Source organism: Onthophagus taurus, chromosome 2 (assembly GCF_036711975.1).
Source record: "Onthophagus taurus isolate NC chromosome 2, IU_Otau_3.0, whole genome shotgun sequence".
Lineage (NCBI taxonomy): Eukaryota > Metazoa > Arthropoda > Insecta > Coleoptera > Scarabaeidae > Onthophagus > Onthophagus taurus.
In genome coordinates this window covers 21,374,067-21,398,445 of record NC_091967.1, presented here as the reverse complement: position 1 = coordinate 21,398,445, position 24,379 = coordinate 21,374,067, and the positions used below count along the sequence as shown (strand labels likewise).

General features: G+C 36.0%; 1 protein-coding gene and 1 long non-coding RNA gene across 3 annotated transcripts in view; one reads left to right on the top strand and one right to left on the bottom strand.

Moving 5' to 3' along the window:
• LOC111426260 (heterogeneous nuclear ribonucleoprotein C) overlaps positions 1-24,379 on the bottom strand; it is a 230,884-nt gene that overhangs the window by 114,946 nt on the left and 91,559 nt on the right. For both annotated transcript variants that reach the window (XM_071194494.1, XM_071194495.1), the window contains exon 3: positions 5,704-5,861. In XM_071194494.1, coding sequence (XP_071050595.1) covers positions 5,704-5,861 — 158 coding nt within the window. The remainder of the gene's footprint in view (positions 1-5,703; positions 5,862-24,379) is intronic.
• LOC111426267 (uncharacterized) lies at positions 13,004-13,570 on the top strand. The gene is made up of 3 exons (XR_011639863.1): positions 13,004-13,079; positions 13,135-13,405; positions 13,491-13,570. It is a non-coding gene; the product is annotated as an uncharacterized lncRNA (long non-coding RNA).

The following is a 24,379-nucleotide window of genomic DNA, read 5'->3' as shown; positions in this document are numbered from 1 at the left end:
CCCATTCGCTGGCCGAACCTCGACGCCAATGAAGTTAGTGATGAGAAATGGATGAAGTCTCCACTCAATTTATTGGCCAGCCATCCAGAATCTAATCAAGGGAATTGGGTTACTGATATGAAATTACTAGGACCCTGTAGCTCTTTGGTCCCGGGTATAATACGGCCCTGATAAAACACCACGCAGGAGATTATCAACAACTCCGTGGTTGCGCACCAAACGCGATTTCTCCCGAGAAAACTCCTATTTTCCTTTTTGTTTGCAGAGACGTGTATTTGGGTCAAATTGGCGAAACCCAGCCAGCTTTTTCCTAATGGAAAACTTAGTTTCTATCTTTTCAGCTTTGCTCGAAAGTAATACCCCGTTGAAATTCTTTCTCTGTTGTCATTATCATTTTAATACATCGCCGAAAAGAATCCCATTTCTACTTAAGTCGGCCGTCGACCGAGGATCGTTCGGGCTCGGGCGATAAAATTGCGTTATCACCTTTCCATTCATTTCCCTTCTAGGTATCTTTATTGGAAACGGCGGCTCGGTCGGGAATGCGAATTCGATTTGGCACCCGCAGAGGGCCCAAGCTCGTCGCACTCATTTGCGATAAAGTGTTTCGCGAGACGAGCAGTTACGCCAGGAGATTCGTCATCTAGCCTTAAATAGAATATTAAGTGAAGATGGGCTACGAACGAGCAACGCTATCACTTTAAATTGAAATCATCCCTAATACGAAACTGAGAATACAACCTTTTATTTACAATCCATTAAATACCCTAATTAATTCAAAATGGTAGGGTACTATTACAGTAAAACCTTGATATAACGCATTAACCCAGATACTCTTACTGTACGTTTAAACATACAGTTCAGAAAATTGCAATTTTTTTGTTTTTATGAAATTCTAAAGATGGAGCTTAGTGGTCTAAAACTTCATAAATTACATTTCCTTCCAAATTGTCAGTCATAGAAAAGTTGTGTTTTGCAAAAGCGAATTTCTGTAGAGTGAAAAATGGATTATTACAAGTAAGTAATACAAGTCGTTTTAGCTTTAATTTATTGAGCTTTTATGTATAATACTCCTATATGATATTACATCTTTCTTTGTTTTTCGTATTTTAGTTGTTGGAAAAGACCGCTGAAACTGCATCAGCTAATGGCTGAAATAGAGAATTTAGGAGATATTTCGCAAGTTCCCGATATAATTGCCATTCTTCCACCAATAACTAATGACTATAATATGGACCTAATATGGATAATAAGACTCTGGGGACGAAAATGTTGTAGATGTAAAAAATGTTCCTGGTAGTCAGTTGATGGCTGAAGCAGAAGTGATCTTTGCTTATTTAGACGAAGGCATATGAAATAAATCTACTATAACATAAGAAAGTAAAAATGAGAAAATGATAGCGAAGACGATTTACCTCTTTATTACCTTCAAAAGTGTGTGTGAAAACAAAAAAAAAACTCAAACCAAACTTTTCTTGAATTAAACAAAATATTTCTTCAAAACTGATGAACGGGAAGTCATTAGTGGGCCAAAAATCTTTTAACACTTCTCAAAAACTAAAAGTTTTTCAAAACTGTTTTTCGTATTAAAAAGAGGATACTTTAATTAATAATTGATGATATTTCCATAAGGATCTTTCAAGAAATTAATATTATAGCGAATTTTGAAAATTATCGATGAAAATGACAACATCGAAAATTTTATCAAAACTTCAAATATTGTTTTCTCAAAAACTAAAAGTTATTATTCAAAACGGGCTAGTTCATTGGAAAGAGGACACTTTTATTAACACTTTGGGAAATTTTCATACTCATATTCCAAGAAGTGGATATTATACGAATTTTTAAAACTTAATCGGCGAAAATTACAAAATTCGAAAAAATTGTCGGTCATTTCAAAAATTTATAAAGTTTTTCAAAACTGTTTTTCGTATTAAAAAGAGGATACTTTAATTAATAATTGATGATATTTCCCCAAGGATTCTTCACGAAATTAATTTTATAGCGAATTTTGAAAATTGTCGATGAAAACTGCAACATCGAAAATGTTATCAAAACTTCAAATATTATTTTCTCAAAAACTAGAAGCTATTTTTCAAAACGGGATGGTTCATTGCTAAGAGGATACTTTTATTAACACTTTGGAAAATGTTCATACTCATATTCCAAGAACTGGATTTTATACGACTTTATAAAACTTAATCAGCGAAAATTGAAAAATTCGAAAATTGTGTCGATGATTTCAAAAAATTATTTCTCAAGAACTGAAAGTAGTTTTTCAAAACGGCTTTTTGCGTTAAGAAGAGGATACTTTAATTGATAATCGAAAGTGATAATAGCGACAGTTCTGTTAGTAATGAATGTATTGGGATTGTTACAATGAGGTTACTAAAGACAAACCTGATATATATAAAGTTGTATTCCATGAAAAAAGTCCTACTGGGGTTGAACTTGATTATTATCTGCAGTGTCTAACACCTAAAAGAGATACTAATTCCTGTGAATGGTGGAGTACTAAGTAGTAGGTTTTAATATCCGGCCAAAGCCGAATATTTGGTAACTATCCGGTATCCGGCCGAATTTTAAAAAATGGCCGGGTAGTTGCCGGATATCCGTTCCACCACTAGTCATTACCATGATAACAGTTAACATCAATTAAGTAATTTATATGCATCGCAACATAATCGTTAGGCCGATATATGTGCAAACGAGATAAGATGTTTTTTAGCAAATTTATGTATTGGGAAACTAGTGATGATGCTGGAAATAAACTTGTAATGGAAGCTATATCCAGAGATCGGTTTAATTTTGAAATCAAATGCAAAACATCTACATCAACGACAATACTAACTTGACCAAAAATGATAAATTTTCTGAAATTCGTCCATTATTTGACATTCTCAATAGAGTTTGATTTGTTTGCACCTTTTGAAGAGTGTCACAGTGTTGACGAATCGATTACGTCGTGGGTCAAAGCAATTTATTCGTTTCAAACCATTCGATAGGGATATAAAATATGGACAGGAACAACGAAACGCGGTTACGTTGAATGATTTGAACCGTACCAAGGTTCAAGCGTTCAGGGTCCAGCAAGTGCTGCTCTTCGATTTGTTGATGTACTGCCTCTTTTCCCTCACTAATTCAGCTAACAAATAGGGGTTTGAGATGTACAGGAACTGTTCGGGAAAATATGATTTTAGGATATCCTCTAAAACATTCTAAACTTTTCAAAAAATATTTTTTTAATTTAAAAAAAAAATACAAGAGGATTGTTTAGAAGAAAACGCAAACATTTTGTTTTGCAAATGGAATTACAATAATGTTGTTACAATTGCATCAAAAGCTTTATCCCCATTACCAACAATTCAGGTTAAAAATTTTTTCACAAAAAGAAAAGAAAAATGTTTATATATGATATTTAATAAAAAAATACAACGAGAACATGACCGGCATCGATCGTGGGGATCAATATATTAGTTTATACCTCGGTATATTAGTTTAGTTTATACTCAGGTCAATTAGAGGGAAGAAGTGGTACTTTTCTCTATTTTCCCACTGTATTGATATGGCAGAGCAAAACGCTTGGCAACTCCACAAATCTTACGGAAGGAAAATGGACCACCTACAATTCAGGAGATGTATAGCTTCGGGATTCTTAGAAATGTTCAAAAGGACATCAAAACGAGGACCTTCAAAAAAAGTAAATGCCTCCACAGTGAGTTTAGATACGATAAACTAGAGCACCTAATTGTTTATCAGACAAGATATGAACAGTGTCACAACCAAGCAACTTTTAAATGCCTAAAGTGTCAAAACATCATGTAGTGATATAGCACTACATCCTATGTAGTACATCCCATCTATCATGTTTTTTAAGTTATCACACTAAAGAATGTTTGTAGTTCTAGGTCTAGTGTTAGTTCTACTTTTCATCCAATAAAAATATACAGCAATCTACCTCAAATATACCCGAAAAAGCACGAAAAAGTTAGTTCTAGTTTTAGTTCAATAAAAATATGTAATATAGTGATATCTAGTGCTAACTAGCTCTACAATTTGAATCATTCGGGTTTTGTCATGCGTCTCTTAAGACGGCTAAACGCGAATATTTCTAGTTCTAGGTCTAGTGTTAATTCTAATTTTAGTTGTTATTCAGCGTTACGCAACAAAGTCTAGTTTTAGTTGTTATTCAGCTGAAATTCAACTGAAACTAGAACTAACACTAGACCTAGAATTAGAAATATTCGGGTTTAGCCATGAGTCTTCAGACAATCTAGCACTACTAGAGCAACTTGAGGAATAACCCCTGTTGTTTTTTTTACTGTATTTACATTGATTACCATAGGTATTCATTAATGACGAAAGGAGTTTTAAATTATTGGTTAGTATGTACTAAGTCGATAAACCAATAATTACCAACGATATTTTATGTAACTTAAGCGTAGTGTAAAGGATAAAATAAGGTGGTACATCCTTTTTACACGTCACCCAGTGTCCTATTTTACAATATAAATTAACCTGTTAATGAAGAACATGTCGAGAGCGATGATTGATGGCGGCGCACCCTACGAAAACACAGATTTTAACACCGTGGTCGACCAATATAAACTGCTACACGCGAAAAACATGGAAAAACAAACCTAGAGCCTAATTAAACTGCTCAATCTTCGTGTTCGTTTTGGTTCTACATCGCCGGCGTTTCGTAGAATGCAACCCGGCAATATAGCTTTACTAGTTATCTCCGATCTACCCAGTTTTGTACGAATTGCAATAAACGAAATTTATACCAGAAACGTTACTCTTGACAAAATAAGAGAACTAACGGTAAATAAAACGCCTAATTCGGAGTTATAACGATATTTAAAGGATAACGATGTTGACTGTAACAAAAGCATTTTCACCTGGAACGCATGCATTCTCATTATGGTTGCTGTAAAGAGTGAAACGAACGCAGTTCGACCTAAAAACCTTAAGCCGTTCCTGCAGGGCAAACTCTACGACTCCAAAGCACAAAGCTTGCGCTGAAACGCATCCGGGGCGACAAAAACCTTATTCAAATACGTCACCAAGAACTTCAGTTTGTGTGAGATATTTTCGCCCTTGCGGGCTCGGTTGACATCAACACGCACAACGACCCAGTAAATCCTATGGACGACAAGGGATCATCCACCCTTTGAATGTCTGCGAACCATTAAGCTCTAATATTAATGAACTTTTAAAAATTTATTAAATATAAATTTAATTTTTAAATGGAATAACTCAAAGTTATTAACATTGTATGTAGATGTCCGAGTTGCAATGGTGTACGTTGATTTAATCATGCTAATAACCACGCCGGCAATATATCCTGACATTTCTCAAGGGGTGATGGGTCAGGGTTATTGTAGTTGCGCGGAACAGTGCGGGATTCGATTGAGTGGTAAGCGGCCGTAAATTATGGGGTAAGTAATGCATTTACTGCGATATTAATGAAGATGCGATCCAACAAAGACTTATCGTCTTCGGATATCTACTCACTTTATTGAAGATTTCAAGAGTGAATTTTGTATTACGTATAATTAAGAGTATGTATCGATACGTCCCAAGGGTTTCTTAATAGTACGGGAGATACAGTAAGGTTAAAGGGTTGGGCGTTCCTGGTTAGGATTACTCTGTAGCAGAAAGCTTTCAGGGGAAGGATCCTGTAGATTACCGTTTACTTACCAGCTAATCGGCCGTAGCGTTGAAACATCCGCTCCACGTCCGTCTTAGAACACTGGAATGTATTGAGGTTTCCGACAAACACTCTCGAGTTGACCGCTTGAGGGTCCTGAGAGTTCGTCTGGTTACCTACTTTGCTCATCTTCATTTTAGCAACTTGTCTATAAATAAAGAAAAAAACATCATTTTTTAATAATTCTTTAATAAATATTTTATGGTAATCTTAAAATTCGCGATTAGTACGGACGCAATTTAACAGGCCGCTTCGTTTAATTTCACACTTAGTTAAAACTTATCCTTCCCGAATTAATTCCGGCTCGACCGACGTCTAATTTTGCGCGTGTCTCGACGACGACGACGACGACGACGACGTCCGGACCACGGCCTTAATATTTAATGGACGTCTCGAAACAATTTCTGCCGCGGTTTTTCTTAGCGGAACTCGTCGCGACTCCGATCCTAAACTAGATTTCCGATGGCTCATTTGCATCGAAATTGGAAGGGTTGTCCGTGTTTAATGCGGCGTCGCCCCAGTTATGAATAGGGGCCTCATCGTCGTTCTCGCAACGAATTCGAATTGCGTTTTGAGTGTTTTCGAAAAGTTCTTGCTCGGGTCCCTCGTTTCATCCGAATAGTTTTATAATTAGAAATTTTCAACTTATTATTAATTTAGACAAAAATGTATAATAATTAAACTGATTTAATATTAAACGAACGCTGGGCAAGACGCTGTACAGAACACTTAGGGGCCGTAATAAGATCGTTACATTTGAATACGTCGTTGAAGTACGAAAAGCGTTCGGAACTTCGCTAAACTACCGTTATTTGCTACTACAGGTGCTTCTCGTGGGGATTTTGGAGCGCAAACGAGCTGTTTTGAGGTGTAAAACATAACAGTATTCGCTGGTTCGGTTCGTTATTAAGTGACCGGTTAATAAAACATGTGTTTGTGATAATCATGTGACTATCTAAGCATTAGTTCAATATCGTTGAACAAAACAGTGGTTATTATGCTGTATTAATCGGGAGGATTATTTAGGGGATAAACATTGTAATTCATTGAAGTGAATTTCAATTAGGAAATTAAATTGATGTTGAATCGCGATAGTTCTCTAATGACGCGTAAATTAAAGTTTCCTTGGTCGATCGTGTACACACAGGTTATCGTCTGGGGTAGTATATTACTTGGTCACGGGGTAGCTCCCATTAATTTCGGACAGGTTTTGCCATACAGATTATTGAAACTTCATTAACGTTCCGAACGGCGAAGGTATAGCAGTAGATTACCAGCCCTTTCTCAAGAGCTGGTATCGATTTCAGACTACGGACTCGACTATTTTATAGAGTCAAAGTTTTAGCGACAGATTTCTTCTTTGAAAAGGTTTCTCGTCAAACGCGGTATTGCAATAACGGGTGGAAATATTGAAACGGAAAAAATGCACCGGCCCGGGCGGATATGCAATTTCGACCGCCGCAGTGCCCAAAATAAAATAGAACGTCGGCCGGGAAATACTTGAAGCGTTTAGGGGCGCCAGGACCGGGCGTTAAATTAAAAATGCCGCCGCCTCCGCCTAGGGTAGTTTTAATTTCGGGGGATCCTCTATCAGTCAGAATGCGCACGTTTCCTGTTTCGTCGCGACGGCAATATTGTTTTCGTGCATTTTTAATTCTGATTTTCAGTACGTTTCATTATCTACACTTGCTGCAATGCTGCTGTGTAGTGTACGCATTGCAGATATTTAATTTATTTCTTTAAATTAACTTAAAATAATAAAAGGCAAAATTTTAAAACGACCGTACTCGACTCAGTAGACCCAATAAGTTCTTCATTATTTGCTATAAATGTTTAGACACATGTTTAGAGTCAAATTTGACCCAATAATACTCATTAAAAATCTCTCATTCTTTAACTGATACTGAATTGAAAGATATTATTAACAATTTATTCGATATTAAGGGACCTGAAAATAATTCAACACAAGAAAGTGATAGTGACCAAGGTGATACTGAATTTTAAAGTGTGCGTTCTGAGTCAAATACTAAGTCGACCTGCATGACAATAATAGTATTAGTAGTAAAGTTCCTCGTTCAAGTACGAGGAAGTTCGAAAATTAAAGCTGAAAACATAACATTCTGTAACTGAAAAAAATCTGCTGCATCAAACTGTATTGTATTGTTTTCACTTCTTTCTAATAATAATAATGCCTTTTATTGAATTAAATAATATATAAAATATGTAAGGCGGGGTCCAGATGGCACATCAAAAATGTGCCCCTGCTCATACCCGACCGACTAACGAAAATTTTATTACAAAGCAAAACGCAAGATAGCGAGCAATGTCACGGAAAGCGAGAATAAAAGATAAAATAAGGTAAAAGATGGCACACTATATACAAAAAAAAATAAATTAAATAAAAAAATCAAAATAAAAAAAAGAACTATTGATCTCTCATTAGTAAGTTGACAACGGTAGACTTAAAGGCTCTGAGAGATAACATCTCTAGGTCATCAGGCAAATCGTTGTAAAGTACACAAATCTGGTACGTGAATGATCTTCTAAACAGTGACAATTTATACTTAGGAGGAGAAATTCTACCTCTAAACCTCGTATTCAGATTGTGCATATCACAACGATATCTTATTTTGTTTGTCAGGTAGGAAGACTTCCCACTGCCCAACATCTTATAATAGAGACTGAGCGTTAGCAAGTTACGTCTATTGAATATATTTAACCAACCAATGTTACGAAGTTTATGCGAAATACGAGCAAACTTTCGAATACCGTATACAAACCTCAAACAAACATTCTGCACTCTTTGAATGCGTAGAGTATCAATACTATCAATTGAGGCATGGTAAAGCGGAGCGCGATAGGCAAAATGAGATAGATCCAGTGAATCACACAGCTGCTTCTTCAGTTTCTTCTTGCTTGAAACTTAGAAGGATTCAAGTGGAGATTGTACATTAGTGTTAATTGATTTACTCTTCCCAGATCATTCCACATCTGCCTTGAGCTATTATGACCAATGTCAACCATCAAATTACTAAAGTAAGCTTTTTTCTCGGACCTTATCGTATTAGTAGTTAAATTTCTTAGTCGTTTTTAATTTTGCCAATCTACATATATCACGTTTATAAAGCCTAAATTTAGTTTTTGCGTTATCCCGAAGCCTCATTATCAACTTTACATTTGCAGTGATCCAAAAAATGTAGGGCTTAGTAAATTTTCTCATAATTAAAGGAGCATGTACATTTAGCAAGTTTAAAGTGGAATGTGTAATGAAAGAAACCTTATCATCAATGTTAGTTTCAATGGTAGCTTCTTTCAGTAGATCCATCATGGCCTCTCCATCCGCTTCGTCTGTTTTATTGTCTTCCCTCAATTCATTTAGAATCTTAAGATATTCTACATAACCAAAATCCTTATTTCTTCTTAAACCATAATTCCTTTGGTACTTTGTTTTTATGTGCAGTTGTTTGACTTGTATTTATTAGATAAACAGCTGCTATAACTACTTCTTTCCATAAATATTTTTGGAATGTTTTGTCTTTAATAACATACATCTTGCTTTCTTTACTCGTTCCTATTTATTTGTTGGATTCATTCGTTCACCTCCGCCGTTTTGTTGTGGTGAATACTTACTATGAGTTCTAATTAGATTCCGTATTCAAAAAAATACAGACCTTTTCTTTCACTTGCATCTAAACCCGGCAAATTTCGATTCCAATCTTCGGCCTTAGCTGCTGTAATTCTTATTGTCTATTAAAATTGGATGTTTTGCATCATTTTCGTTTCTCGCCTTTTCAATTGAAACATAATTCCAAATGTGTAAAGAACGTTGAATAGCTTTACCATTATAAAATTTGTCTTGTAGTGTTATAAAACTTATTTGTTGTGTTTCCGGATTACTTACTTTTGTTGCTTTTTTCTTACTTTCTTTATCCTTTAATCTTGCTTTGACAAGCTTTATGTTAGGTGTGCAGAGAAGACTGCTTCTAATGGTGTCATTATTATCTTGTACCTGAAGGCATCGTTAATAGCAAGTGACACACAATACCCATCTCCAAGGTTGCACACGTAGACTTTAATTATCATACCTACCATTTGACCTAATTCGGTCAAATGATGTTTCAATTTCTTGTTTTTTACGTTTAACTTCATCGTAAAATTTGTTACGGAGTAATAATAAGTAAATAATCCTGTAGCGATGTTATCTGGTTTTTCAGTACTCAGCCTTTGTGATATCGCCTTTTAGTACCTTCTTAATGTTCAGTATATTATTTGTTCGTATATTGATTTGGGACATATTTTGGAATCATTTTGGGTCTATCACTAAGGTAGTAATTGAAGATTATATTGCAGAGGCGCGCTTGTATGATACGGACACCGAGCAGGAAGCAGATAGTGATACCGTGAATGTGCCTCCGGTGACAAAACGTCTACAAAAGTGAGTTGTGAGTCAGAATTAAGATTTTTTGGTTAACTAATCAACTAAATAATAATTTGAGAAAATTCCTTTCTAAATATTTTGATGGTATTATTCTTCAAAACATTTTCCAACGCATAGATCTGGTTTATTAGGGCATTTTTTACAATAATAAGCTGAATCCTTCCTTCAGAAAGCATTTCTTCGATAACCGCCACACGAAAATTGTGGTATGATATGCGTTTCTTGGAATGTTTATTGTATAACAAAAACGAATTATATAATAACAGATAGATTATGTGTATCTCCAGTTTCTTATGTACCAGCGAAGAGTTTTTCGCACAACTCATTTTATCTATACGGTCGATCCCACTCATGTACTTATTGTATTCCATAATTGAAATAGATTTGATTTTTGGTTCCCCTCTTTTATTTACAGTTTCGACCGTATCGTTGGAAAATTGTGAAGATATGTATCCCTCTTATCCCTCCATATTCCAAACGTAACACCATCTCTATAAGCTGCCTTAGTCTCTCCTTTGCGAAGTTTTCTTTCGGAAATTTCTACGGTTTGAACGTAATACTCCTGTGCAGTGTGTATATTGTGTCAATAAATCTTTTGCTAAGCTATAACTATTATAAAAGTTGGCAATTGTAGCCTCCAGGTTCATCATGGTGAGTATTAATAGGATAAAAAAGAATAAGTCCACGATGATTATTTATTATTTTTTTCTAATTTCGGTACAACAATGTTTCGCTTTTACTAAAAGCGTCTTCAGGTACGACTAGAATAATATGGAACATAATTATTACTAGTTGACGGGTTTTTTTGTTGGTGATATAAAATTAAAAATTATAAAAAGTTCTTACCGTCAAAAACTAAGAATGATGAACACGTGAAAAAATGATCATGTGGAAAAATTTCTCTTACAAAAAACTACGACGGACCGATGATTAAAAATATAATTTTGGATTAAAGAAAAAAGTGAAATTTTTGAAAACGGCGTGGGTTTACCATGTCAGGTTAAAAACTCCAACGTCGGGTGATAGGTTAATAAAATTTTGAAATGCTGAAGGCAGGCGTAAAAGAAAATGTGAAAGCTGAAGGCGTGTTATAAAAAGAGAATTTATCGTTAAAAATCTAAAAGAAAAGGGTATTAATATTATTGAAAGCGTATTATAACGTTAAGTGTTACCGAAAAACTTGAGTCGTGTGCACATATCGACTGGTTACAACGGACTGAGGTCAGTTAAAAGAGGAAGTAAGTAATATGACAACTTAAGAAAATGAAAGATTGGTATCAGGATGTGACAAACCAAATGCAAGAGCGGTGAGTTTGAAATTATATGAAAGGTGTAAAATATCTATTATAATTGTTAAAATCAGTAATTTCATTCAAAATATGTTCAGGGTTTTTAATGTGGTATGATTTTATATAGTATTCCTCAAATAGGTCCATTTTTCTGGATTTATTAAGATGTTTTAGAAGTTTAATTTTTGATATATCAGTTTTATGTTTATGTTCTTTTAAATGTTTATAAAAAGTAGAATTTTCTTTATTTAAGTGTTCCTTGAATCTAGTACTGATATTCCTTCCAGTTTGTCCTATATAAAAGGACTCGCAATCGTTACAATTAAGTTTGTAAATCCCACTTTTAAGTTTATCATCGAATATGTGTTTATTATTAGTTAATAATCGGCCCCATTTAGCATTAGCACGGTATACCGGTGTGACATTAAACTTATTGAAAATATCGGAAAATTGTTTTTGGATTAAAGGGTGGAAAGGTATAGAGACAAAAACGCCGGGGTTGGAAAAGTGGGGATATATGAGATTATTAATTCTAGCTTGATGAATGCGGAAAAATAAATTTTGAAGCTCCTGAAGGGAGTAACCATTATCGAAGCCCAGCTTGATGATAGTATTAATTTCCTTGCTAAAACTAGCACGTGAAAGAGGGTAATTTAAAATTCTATCAAAAAAGAAACGAAAAGATGCGTATTTATGTTGAAATGATGTAAATGAATTTTTTGGGATTAAGGTATTGGTAGTAGTAAGTTTTCTATATATGTCGAATAGGATTCTGTTCTCGGAGGTGCACTTTGTTATAGTAAGATCAAGGAAGCAAATAGATGAACATTTTTCTACTTCGTAAGTAAATTGAAGATTATTAATATTGTTAAAAATGTTATTAAGAGCTATAATGTGGGATCTTTTACCGTTGTATATCAGAAGGATATCATCAACGTATCTTTTATAAAAGATAATATTTTTAGTAAAAAATTCATATTTCTCCGAGAACAGAATCCCTTCGAAGTGGTTAACAAAAATATCAGCAATTATCCCTGAAATGGGTGAACCCATGGGGAGGCCATCCTTCATCTGGTAAAATTTGTTGTCAAAAATGAAAAAATTCTGATTGCACACTAATTCCAACAAGGAAATGAAGTTATATATGTCTTGGTATTGAACACTGTCATATTTGCATATGTTATTACAAAGGTGGGCTTCGATTATTTTTAATGAATCCTTTTATATAGGACAAACTGGAAGGAATATCAGTACTAGATTCAAGGAACACTTAAATAAAGAAAATTCTACTTTTTATAAACATTTAAAAGAACATAAACATAAAACTGATATATCAAAAATTAAACTTCTAAAACATCTTAATAAATCCAGAAAAATGGACCTATTTGAGGAATACTATATAAAATCATACCACATTAAAAACCCTGAACATATTTTGAATGAAATTACTGATTTTAACAATTATAATAGATATTTTACACCTTTCATATAATTACAAACTCACCGCTCTTGCATTTGATTTGTCACATCCTGATACCAATCTTTCATTTTCTTAAGTTGTCATATTACTTACTTCCTCTTTTAACTGACCTCAGTCCGTTGTAACCAGTCGATATGTGCACACGACTCAAGTTTTTCGGTAACACTTAACGTTATAATACGCTTTCAATAATATTAATACCCTTTTCTTTTAGATTTTTAACGATAAATTCCCTTTTTATAACACGCCTTCAGCTTTCACATTTTCTTTTACGCCTGCCTTCAGCATTTCAAAATTTTATTAACCTATCACCCGACGTTGGAGTTTTTAACCTGACATGGTAAACCCACGCCGTTTTCAAAAATTTCACTTTTTTCTTTAATCCAAAATTATATTTTTAATCATCGGTCCGTCGTAGTTTTTTGTAAGAGAAATTTTTCCACATGATCATTTTTTCACGTGTTCATCATTCTTAGTTTTTGACGGTAAGAACTTTTTATAATTTTTAATTTTATATCACCAACAAAAAAACCCGTCAACTAGTAATAATTATGTTCCATATTATTCTAGTCGTACCTGAAGACGCTTTTAGAAAAAGCGAAACATTGTTGTACCGAAATTAGAAAAAAAATAATAAATAATCATCGTGGACTTATTCTTTTTTATCCTATTAATTATAAAAGTTGTCCATAAACGAAAAATGGCCAACATTTAGGTAATCACCCATTGTAATGAACTTCATTACAACATTTCCCGTGTGTTCAAATTCACCTGTTTCATCTGTTTGTCCTGTATAAACCTGTAAATTGTTTTGAATATATTGACGAAAAACGAGTCTTTCTCTCCAAAGAAGCACTGATTCATTTAGTGATCGATTGATATTGAGGTAATAAATTGATGACATTTTTTGTTTGAAATAATTGAGTATGTGGTGAAATTTATAATAGCCGATCTGTTGACAACATGATGCTATTTTCCAGAAATATGGCATATGTGTGAGTCTTATTGCAGCGTTGTATAGGAATATTATCATCACGATGAGAAACACGCCTTTGCGAGGGAGTTGTGTGAATACTTCGCCTGTGATGAGATCATATCCAGAATTATTCTTACGATTCAAGTTGGTGTGAATTCTGCTTGCGATACTATCGATTGTATTGATGCTCGATGAAAGATATGCAAAATGCTTCTCCTTTTTAAATATATTGTCTGATCCAACCCATCATAATTTTTAATGGGCGGTATGTGTGCTATTGTGCTTTTAGTTTTACGTGTCGTTTTCCATGAGTAAAGAGTGCCATGTTAGCTGTTAATTTGCTAAGATAAATTGCAATTGATTCATCCTTCAATTTTAGGATATCTCGATTAAGGTGTTTTTGTCTGCTTGGTCAGGCGACTATTGCTATCGTCCTCTCAAGCAACCTTTTTCCTTGACGAAGTCTTTTACTTCGATTGGATTTTTTACAGCACCCAAGTATTATTCCATGCCGCTACCTGGAAGATCGTGGTGAATCGCTCCACTTCTAAATCGAGATGGTGTTTAGTTTATAGTGGAAAGTGCAAATTAATCTCACGATCTAATTCGGTTTAGAAACTTTCTCAGTTTGTAGATCAGTTCACTAATACGAGCTTTACTTCCCTGCGAATCACACTTTCGCTTTGTGCCAAATTCATCGCGAAGTGGTCAAAATTCAAGTTGAATGTTTCTGTTACGTCTCAGTGTTTTCTAAATTTTTTTTATCGATAAATTTTAATTTATTTGCGGATTCGATGTCCAATATGTAGGCTTTTCGGTGGAATATAATGTGCCTAGTTTGCTTTTAGTTCGCAAGTTTCTCTTATAGTCAATCTGAAACCTCAGTCGACGTCTTTTGTGTTGAAATACCTTCCAAGAATAAAATTTTTACCGAGATGTTTCAAGTCTGATGTATTCTTTTTGTTTAATTTTATGCCTGGGTGGGCAATAAAGAGTTCCGAGTAGAAACTTTTTTCTCCCTTTGTTGATGTCAACGACGGTAACTTGAAAAACTGCTACTTCTATATCGCAGGCACATATTTGAAGAATTTAGTACCCTAATAAGTACGTACTATAATTGGCTTATTCATTCGTATACCTGCACTTTTAGATAAAATAAAAATGAGGCCAATTGGAAGTCAAACAAAAATTGTTTTTAAACGATGATGCGGCAACACACCACTGGCTGTAAATGAGTTAGCAACTGTTTGTAATATTTCAGGGAAAATTTTTGACAATGCTTATTTAGGAATTTATAAAAAAAATCTTATCGGCTCTACCGTAGATTAACCGGTAACAGGGGGTAATTAATTTTGCAATTTTGTCCCCGTCATAAATCTGAACGGTACACACATGGAGTGGAAAACGAACATCGGAACCCCACTTCATCACGGTCAGCCAACGCGTTCTCTGCCGTCAACAAACGCAGCGTTTTCAGACAATTAGTACGGACGCTAGTCGACGCCGCAATTACGCTGCCGGCGCGACAATTCGAACGATATTGTTGCGGCCAATTTGAATAATATTCAATGGACGACGACGGCGACGATCCGACGCCCAATTGGGTTCCGATCGGAATTTGCGCACGGCAATTAGTCCCGATGAATATTCAGCGAACTCTGACCTCGGGCGCACATCAGAATTTCCCAAATGCGCGTCGACGCAAACGCTCTCCCCCTTTCTACTCGAATCTGAGTCTGTGATCTCGATGAGATACACTATATAGATATATATTCAAGAGCTCTTCTCCTGTAAGGCGATTTAATGGTAGGCCGAGTATCGAAAAACCTCTAATTGAATGCTAAAGGGGGTAAATCCGAGTGAAGAGCCCCCTTGGCGAACAAAGCTTTCTATCTGTAACGAGAGAGATGGCAGGTTACTCCAGCGCCTACGGCACCCTTAACAGTTGACGTTTCGCAAGAAACTCCCCCAGCTACACTGTAGGCCTTGACGCGTCATGACGCCGCCGTTATCTTCGTTGAGATCTTTCTGCAACGACTACCACCTTTTGTTCGAGTTGAGTTTTGTTACACTTCGTCGCTTGCTTTGTTTTGTACATCCATACAGTTTTGGTGTTCGGATTGTGTGGTGGATTTTTATCCCACTACTTAATATTTCCAGAAAATACAATGAAATCACTTTAATTTATGCAAACGTTTAATTTTGATTAGATTTGATTGATGCATTGTAAACAAAGGTATTACTCAACTCAACAGCAAAAACGTTTTAACTTATCCAATTTTAACTGTAACAGATTACAACGTTTCTATACTAGGTTGTGTTAAAAAGAAATTTTTTTTTGAATTATGTTTCTGTCCTGCTGTCAACATTGAATAAATTGGATTGACGTGATGAAAGTCATGTTGGAGTAAACTGTTGGTGGAGGTTTATTTGTTTTCAGGTTTAATTATGGTCGCTAGAATGGCCGTGACGTTGCTATCGACGCCCATGGAATTAAAATTCAACATGCAAACCGTTGGGACACAATCGGGCGAAAATTGACACACGCGCGTGTCCGAGCACAAAACGCGCGTTCTCGCAACAGCTAATTAGGTTATTTGCCCTATTTTAATTCGATTAGGATTACGTGACTTCCCACGCGACGTTAAACTCGGACAAAATCCCGGAACGTGCCGCGGCTACTTCGAACGGGACGTCGTCGTCGTCGAACGTGGCGGTTCTATAATCTCCGACGGGATTGAATTTAAATCGAAAATGATTCCTAATTGCGTTTCCAGATAACGGAGTTACGTCGGCCGGATTTCCCCGCAATCTGCGCGGCCGGATATGAGCTTTGTACCCGTAAAAACGGCTGACGTCCACCCCTCCGGAAGTTGTCCGATTAGTTTCCGGTGCGCCGTTCGACGATTAAACTCGCAACCCGCCGATATAGCGAGAAGGCAATTACGACATTGGGAACAATAATTTTTAAACTGTTATTTAAGACATACAAATTGAAACTCTGTTGATTACGAGAAAAATTTTTAATTTGTGGGTATTAATCAATTTTGGGTGAGCACAAGTGGACATCATTCGAGTTGTATCCGAGTCCGGTGTCAATCAGCAATGAATAATGTAATTAGGCGGTTATCAATCATCGTGCCGTCGGGTTGCTTCGAATATAGATGGTGGGACAGACAACTCTGTATGCGACAGATGGCTTGTTCCCACCGTGCAACATGACACGGGCAAGCGAAGGACAAAAAAGGACGACATTAGGATGAAATATAACAAGAAACTCTAAAACACTTACGGCCGGTTGTACAATATACCGATAAATTTACCTGATAATTATCCGCCCGATAAACTTATCGGGAATATAAAGGTATTCGCTGTTGTACATGATTCGTGGAGGAGTTGCAATTTTTGCGAAAAGAGACATTGCATGTTCGTGTCTAGATCAAGATAATGCATTGTTTATTGAGCTGAATTGTGAGCTATCAGCTGCTTACTGCGAGATTTTTGATGCGGTCATTGTTTGTACAGATCACCAAACAAAAATTATGAAATTTTTAAAAGGGTAAAAGTGTTATTATTGCTGATGATTTTAACTTGAAATGTTGTACGTCCGATTCAAGGGTGACCAATGTTGTGGATCTATTTGCAACATAAGGTTTTATGCAGACAATTTTTGATGCTACTAGGTTAACTAATTGCTTAGATAATATATTTATTAATTTTTCAACGGATGAATACTCGGCTGCCGTTATCGGTAATAATTCTGATCACCTAGCTCAGCGCATTGGAATTCCAGTCCCCGAACGTTGTAATACTTAGTATGTCTCTAGAATGATTAGGCCCATAACGTTGCTTGGTGGTTTGACTTCCTTTAACATTATGTCTGGTCAAACATCCACAGCTAAATGCTAATGATAAATTCAACCTATTCTATAATGAATTTCTAGTTGCTTTTAATTCTGCCTTTCCTGAAAAACAAGTAAGGGGTAGATGTCACGACACTGATGTTGTTTGGTTTAGTCAGTATTTTATATGGGCACTTTACAATCAATTTAAAACGAGTGATTTGCTGAATCTGCGTAATACAATTAGATACTCGATTAGATATGAGTATAGAAATGCCATAAAAACCGCTAAAGTTACAGCTACTAGTGATTACATTTGCAACTCAAATAATAAAACTCAGGCAATGGATAATAAATTGGAAGATAGTAAATTCTTCGAGCGGTAAAACCAAATAAACCGATAATAAGAAACTAAATGGTGATGCTCTGAATACTTATTTTGTAGATATTGCAGAAAATATCATCAAAAAATTGCCGCATACGTCAGATATTTCAGTCAATTTATGCAATGTCAATGTTTTCTTTACGCCTGTATTTCTCTCTATCCTCTGTAACACCAAATGAAATACATAAAATCTTAACATCCTTGAAATCTAGCAAAGCACGTGTATGACATTTCTACCAACTTCATTAAAAATAATATTAGTTTATATGTTCTCCCGCTTGTCAGACTGGTGAACGCATCTTGTGATTCTGGTATTTTTCATGATGCGCTGAAGTTTTCGTCCGTGGTGCCGGTTCATAAAAAAGGGGGTCATTATGATTATGCTATTTATCGCCCAATTAGTATTCTTATTATAGGAGTTGTATAAAATTCCGGTATATAAAAACCTTTGCATATACCGGTTATCTGGCGGATATAGCTGTCTTATCGGTATCGTTGGGTACCCTACAAATTATCTTGCCGATAATCTCACCGACAAAAATATCCTTACATTGTAATACAGTACAGGACATTGTTCAAAATTTTTAGCTACAACGCGTTGTGGGCAAGCTTAAATGATTGCAATGCGTTCTGAGCCATTTCTGTGGTCATTGAATAGCGGAAAATACTCATAACGCGTTGGGGGTATTTAGGTTAACTAATTTGGCCGAAATTAACTAATTTTGCACATTGTAGACATCAACGCGTTGTAGTTGCGTTTACTCAAAACACGTTTGGACACTAAAAAATATCCACAACACGTTGTGAGTATTTCACGGTTGCTCACAACGTGTTGGGGCTATTCAATATTTAGCCACATTCGATTGTGGACATTTTCAGCCAATAAACGTCCCAGGCTAACATCGTCTTAATATCTATATGTGTAGTGTGGACATATAAATTGTTTTTTTTAACTTATTATTGTTTAATTTAAAATTTTTAATTTTTTTTATTATAAAAATTAAAAAGAAATAAGTGCTATATTAATATGTTTATTTATTTTTACATGGTTTACTGTTGTGGCATTTAGAATCACACTTAAGCAATTGTTTTAAATACGAACACGATTTATTTCTACAAGGATTAAAAGTAAATTAAAAGAATGGGAGAGGATTTTAACAATGATGTCAAGCATAAAAAAGATAAATATACTTCCTTGTTATAGATTACTGAACCCAAACTATTCGAAAAATTAAAAATTGTTAAATTTTATTTACTATTTTATCATGCAATAGTTGCAAGGTTGTTTTTAATAAATTGACACTTTCTTGCACCTCTCAGGCTTTTAATAAGAAAATAAGCAGCTGTTACTTTCCAGCCGCCGTTCTATAAAAACCAAAGCATTCTTTGCCAATGAAATGTGGTCACTATCATGATTACTTCTAAAGTTCACTCCTTCATAAAATCTAGTTTCATCCTTAAATTCTTGTTTTTTGTAGCCATTTCATTAATAATAAGATTTACTAAAATATTTTCTGTAGAAGCTTTTACAGCGATGAATTTTTCTTTGTAATCTTCCTATTTTTTCTTGTGAAGCTAACTCTTCAAGGAGTAGCCTCACCAGAACATTTAAAATTTTCTTTTCTTGGAGAAATAAAAATTTGGAATATCGCTATAATTCAATAAGAGATCATTTTATCTTAATAAACTTTTGTTGTACCTCGATGGTTTACAAATTGAGTAAACATTGAATAGCCACAACGTGTTGTGAGCAACCGTGAAATACTCACATTACATTGCGGATACTTTTTGGTGTCCACAACGTGTTTTGAGTAAACGCTAAATACTCACAACGCGTTCTAGGTACTTTTTGGTGTAAATTTCACTTTAGCGCCATAAATAAAATAAAATAAAATTTATATTGCAATTATTTGCAACGTTTGAAGAAAAAATACTATGTTTTATTCAGAAGAGAAGCAGTTTTGTTGGAAAACTGTCAAACACGCCATATCGACGAGACCACACCATAAAAAACACTGCTTCTCTTTGTTCCATATAAAACAATATACTATTTTAATTACGTCAAAGTAAACGTTTGTCAATTTATATCATAATGGATGTCATAACTTGGTGGTTTTATTATCGTTACGGGAATCGAGTTGCAGATTGTAACCAGGTCCATCGATTCGTCATCAGAACGAGCCTCAACTTCGACGTCCGTTCGGGCTTAACGTGCCGGCCATAATTTATTCGACGCACGGCGCGGGCACTAAATTAGACAACGGGTCGCCTCGCCCAGGTAAATGCTTATTGGGCAATTTCGCAGTTAACTGGCCCGAGCAGTTTCCAACCAGTAAACGCATCCCTCGCTTAGTTCCACCACTAGGAGTATACTCATCTCCAAAGATAATTGCTGTTTTCAAATCAAAAATACACCTTTATTGTACATGTGGGTTCCCTTTGTGCCGATTGAGTTATTTCAAGGTGTGTACAGCAAAAGTTAATTGAGTTAATTTCTATCTAAATTGAGTTGATATGGTTCACAAAATTATCGATTTAGATTTAGAATCTTTGCTTTTTTCCATTAATAATAAGAAAAATGATATTTTATAAAGTGTTTTATAGGTTTCCGTGTTGGATAATGTAGCGTGTAGTTATTTCAGTAACTTCTTGCAGTGTTTTGTTCGTTCAGATAGGAATGTTGAAACTCGAGCAAATTCGTTGACGGTGAATCACTCTGGCGCACCGTCGCAATAGGCTACATCGTTTATTTCCAGAAACAAGGTCAAGGGACGGAAAAATATTTTTATTTTGGCATTCCGTGTATGTATCCTTAAATTTTTTACGATTTATTTTTAGGGTTACGGTTATCGTTCAGCCGGTTTAATACCGTCGCCCCTCGAACTTGGAACGTTAGCGGTGGGGTTATCCTTTTTAATTTCGGAATATTGCCACCCGACCCGGGGGCGACGCCAACTTCGGTCGAGCTCATGGAAATTTATGCAACGTACGGCGCGGGGCCCTTAACCGGATTATGCGGCCCTGCGCCCGATTAACGTGGAAATTGACTGTTACTACCCGGAAAGCGCCCTTCGCGACAGATGTCTGCCTGCAAACGTATTTCATATCGGATGTACGACGGAAGGACGTACACCTAATGGGAACTGGACGAGTACTGGGTCCTAAAAATGAACTCCACTCGATTTATGGAGGTATGCCAACGAGTGAAACGAGCTACTTAAAACTGAATTACTTTGCGTAATGAAGATTTACAATGATTTATTAGCAAACCTAAATTTCCTTTAGTCCATCATGTTAGTTCAACACATGCAGTTTACTCCTCAAATAAATACTCAAATAAGGAAAGGTCTCAGTTACCGAGGCGTGGATAGCGTAAACGTTCTTCGAACTGAGGTGCGAGATGCCTCGGAATTGCTCAGATGCGACCCGGAGGCGTGACGTGAGAATGAAATTGGCTCTGTCGGCGGTCGAAGCACGGAGCTTCGGGAAGAAAAAGTCGGCAACGTGAAATTGTACGTGTTACACGGGTGGTAATTTGATTTCACGAACGCGTATTCTTTCTATACAGCCTCGCACTTTACATGATTGCATAATTTTCGTCGACAGCCTCGGGAATACCGCGCGCAATTAATTACCAATGTTACTATATCCCAATACCGCGTAGCATGGCAACGGATTAATCTTCGACGGTGTTCAATTCGATGTCCTTTGGTGTTAATGTCCGCCACCGAATAATTGGCCTTAACGCTAATTGATTCCCTCAGTAGTACCCCGATAGGAATGTCGGGATGGCACGTTATGCCCGAGATGCGTGCCATTGCACCCTGGATGACAAAAGGTGGCGTGATGGTCGCCTACGCGCCCCCTTCGAACTCCCCGAAACCATCCCCTAAGGAATGCACTGTCACCCTATTGTCCTCGCGCAGTTGTTTCCAAATAGGAATTTAATAATTGAAGGGTAGGAATTCCGCGGAAATCACGACTGGAATTATTTATGAAAGTTGAGTAATTTTCAACTCCAACTGTAATGGAAACGAAATCAGATTTTATTATTATGTTTTATTTTACTTCCAGGAACTTACAGAGGAACTTACACATGGGGTTTCGAAATCTACAAAGAGCCACCATCTCCAAGGGAGTGTTTGCGGACGATGTGGCAAGGTGATCTTGTGAAAATTTTGAAATTTTTAACAAAACAGAATATGGAATGAAAATCAATAAGACCAAAACCAAGGTGATGGTGGTAAGGGAGGAAGAGGATCTAGTTCGCCTACAGATAGAGGATGTAGAGTAGAAACAGGTTAGATCATTTCAATATCTAGAAGAGGTAAATACAGTGTAATGGAAAAAATGAAATAGATATTAAGTATAGAATTGGGAAAGCACTAAAAATTGCAAATGCCATAAGCTTTAACTTTTTGGCCAAAGCAGAAATATTACTGAAAACAAAAATCAACGTATTCAAAACAACGTCTATTATAGGCCTGTAGCCTAAAATAACTTTTTTAAAATACAAGTGTCTGAAATGAAGTATTTCAAGAGAGTTAGAGGGATTATGAAAAAGTTGAATCAATACTGGAATTCATCGGGAAAAACAGGGAAGCTGGTGAGATTATGTACAAAAAATGAATTGTAATAGACCGTTGAAAAAAATTTGGCAATTTAGAGTGCAGGAAAGCGCTGGAGAGGAGAGGAATAAATTGGACACAACCTATAAGTATTATTCATTAAAGTTGAGTAATTTTTAACTCCAACTGTAATAGAAACGAAATCAGATATTTTATTATTATGTTTTATTTTGATTGTATTTAATCGCATTAATGTGGTGGTTCTAAAAATAGCAAGGGAGTCATTATCATATGTCGGATTAAGTGTAGAGGGTGTTCGCATTCTAATCCTAGCTAATAGTCAGACGTGGCGGCGGCAGCGTCGGCAACGAAGGCAATAGTATTTTATTTTAATTTACGGCCGTCGGAGAATCTCGCAACCGACTGCATTATTTTAATCCGATCGTACGTTAGGATTTTCGCGGCGGCTGCAGGATAAATTCTGGCGGCGACTGCAACGGCAGTAAATTAGCCTGTTTTACGCGGCCACACTTGCTCAATTCCGCGATTAATTTTCGCCGGTGTTAAAATTGAAAAAGTGTTGGCCATAAATGGATGTATATCGACGTTCCATCGCATCTAGACAGTTTATCTGGAACGGTCGAGACTTTTGCTCTATTTATTACGAAAATAGTAGGTTGTGGCGGCTGCGGTGGTATCGTATATTCCGGGATGGGACTGCCGCCAGAAAAGTTTCGTGTATCTCCACATTACCGTCCTCAAATATTTATGGTCATACTATTTATTTAAGGCTGTCTCGAAAAACCAAACGGAGGTAGGTTTCTTTTTATCTCCTGCTCCTATCATTTTCGGTGGATATCGGATTCGCGTTTTATTATCACCTCCGAAATCTACATAAGCAATATCGCGAGCTTCGCTTTACACCCCCAAGTTTGCTGTTAACTCCGACGCTTTACAGCTTATCGCGAGTCACGCCTTTATGGCACCGCTTTGATTGGGATAACGCGACGTTATGTTGCGATGCTATCGTCCGCATAAAATTTCGTTTACGATACCTCGAGAATTACTGACGTCGTAGTGATAGAAAAAAAGGAATCTCCTAAGGGCAGACAAGAAAATTGGTTTTTCCTTTGTTTCGCGCATTAACAATGCATAACTCTAGCAAATGACCAAAAAATTCATCGACCCCTTTAAAACTATTAGGGGGTGGTTAACAACGGGCCCGTTTTACATGATGGGCGTGACGGTATAGCCACCAGACCTCTTTTTGTTTGCGACGCTGTAAACAACGCGATGTGACCCGCGAAATAGTTTTTGTTGTTGAACCATTTACATTTTATGCTAATATCAACGTGAGAATGTGTTTCGTTCCATGCTGGGATAGAACGATGTCGTTAAAGAATAAAGTTTCATAGAACCACTTTAACTTGTACACTAAAAAAGATTTTTTATAACTTTGCTTAACCCTAGATTACCAGTGTACATAAATTTGACGTATTCAATTTCACATATAGCGTGCAAATCCCCTCCCGATTGTTATATGAACCTCAGCTGCTAGCTATGGTGGCTACACTCTCTTTGAAATATTCCGTCAGTATGCCTGATCCGGATTTTACTCCTGAGAATCATGAAATTGATAATGTAACAAATATTACAAGTAATGATTTCGTAATAAAACCGACTGCAAC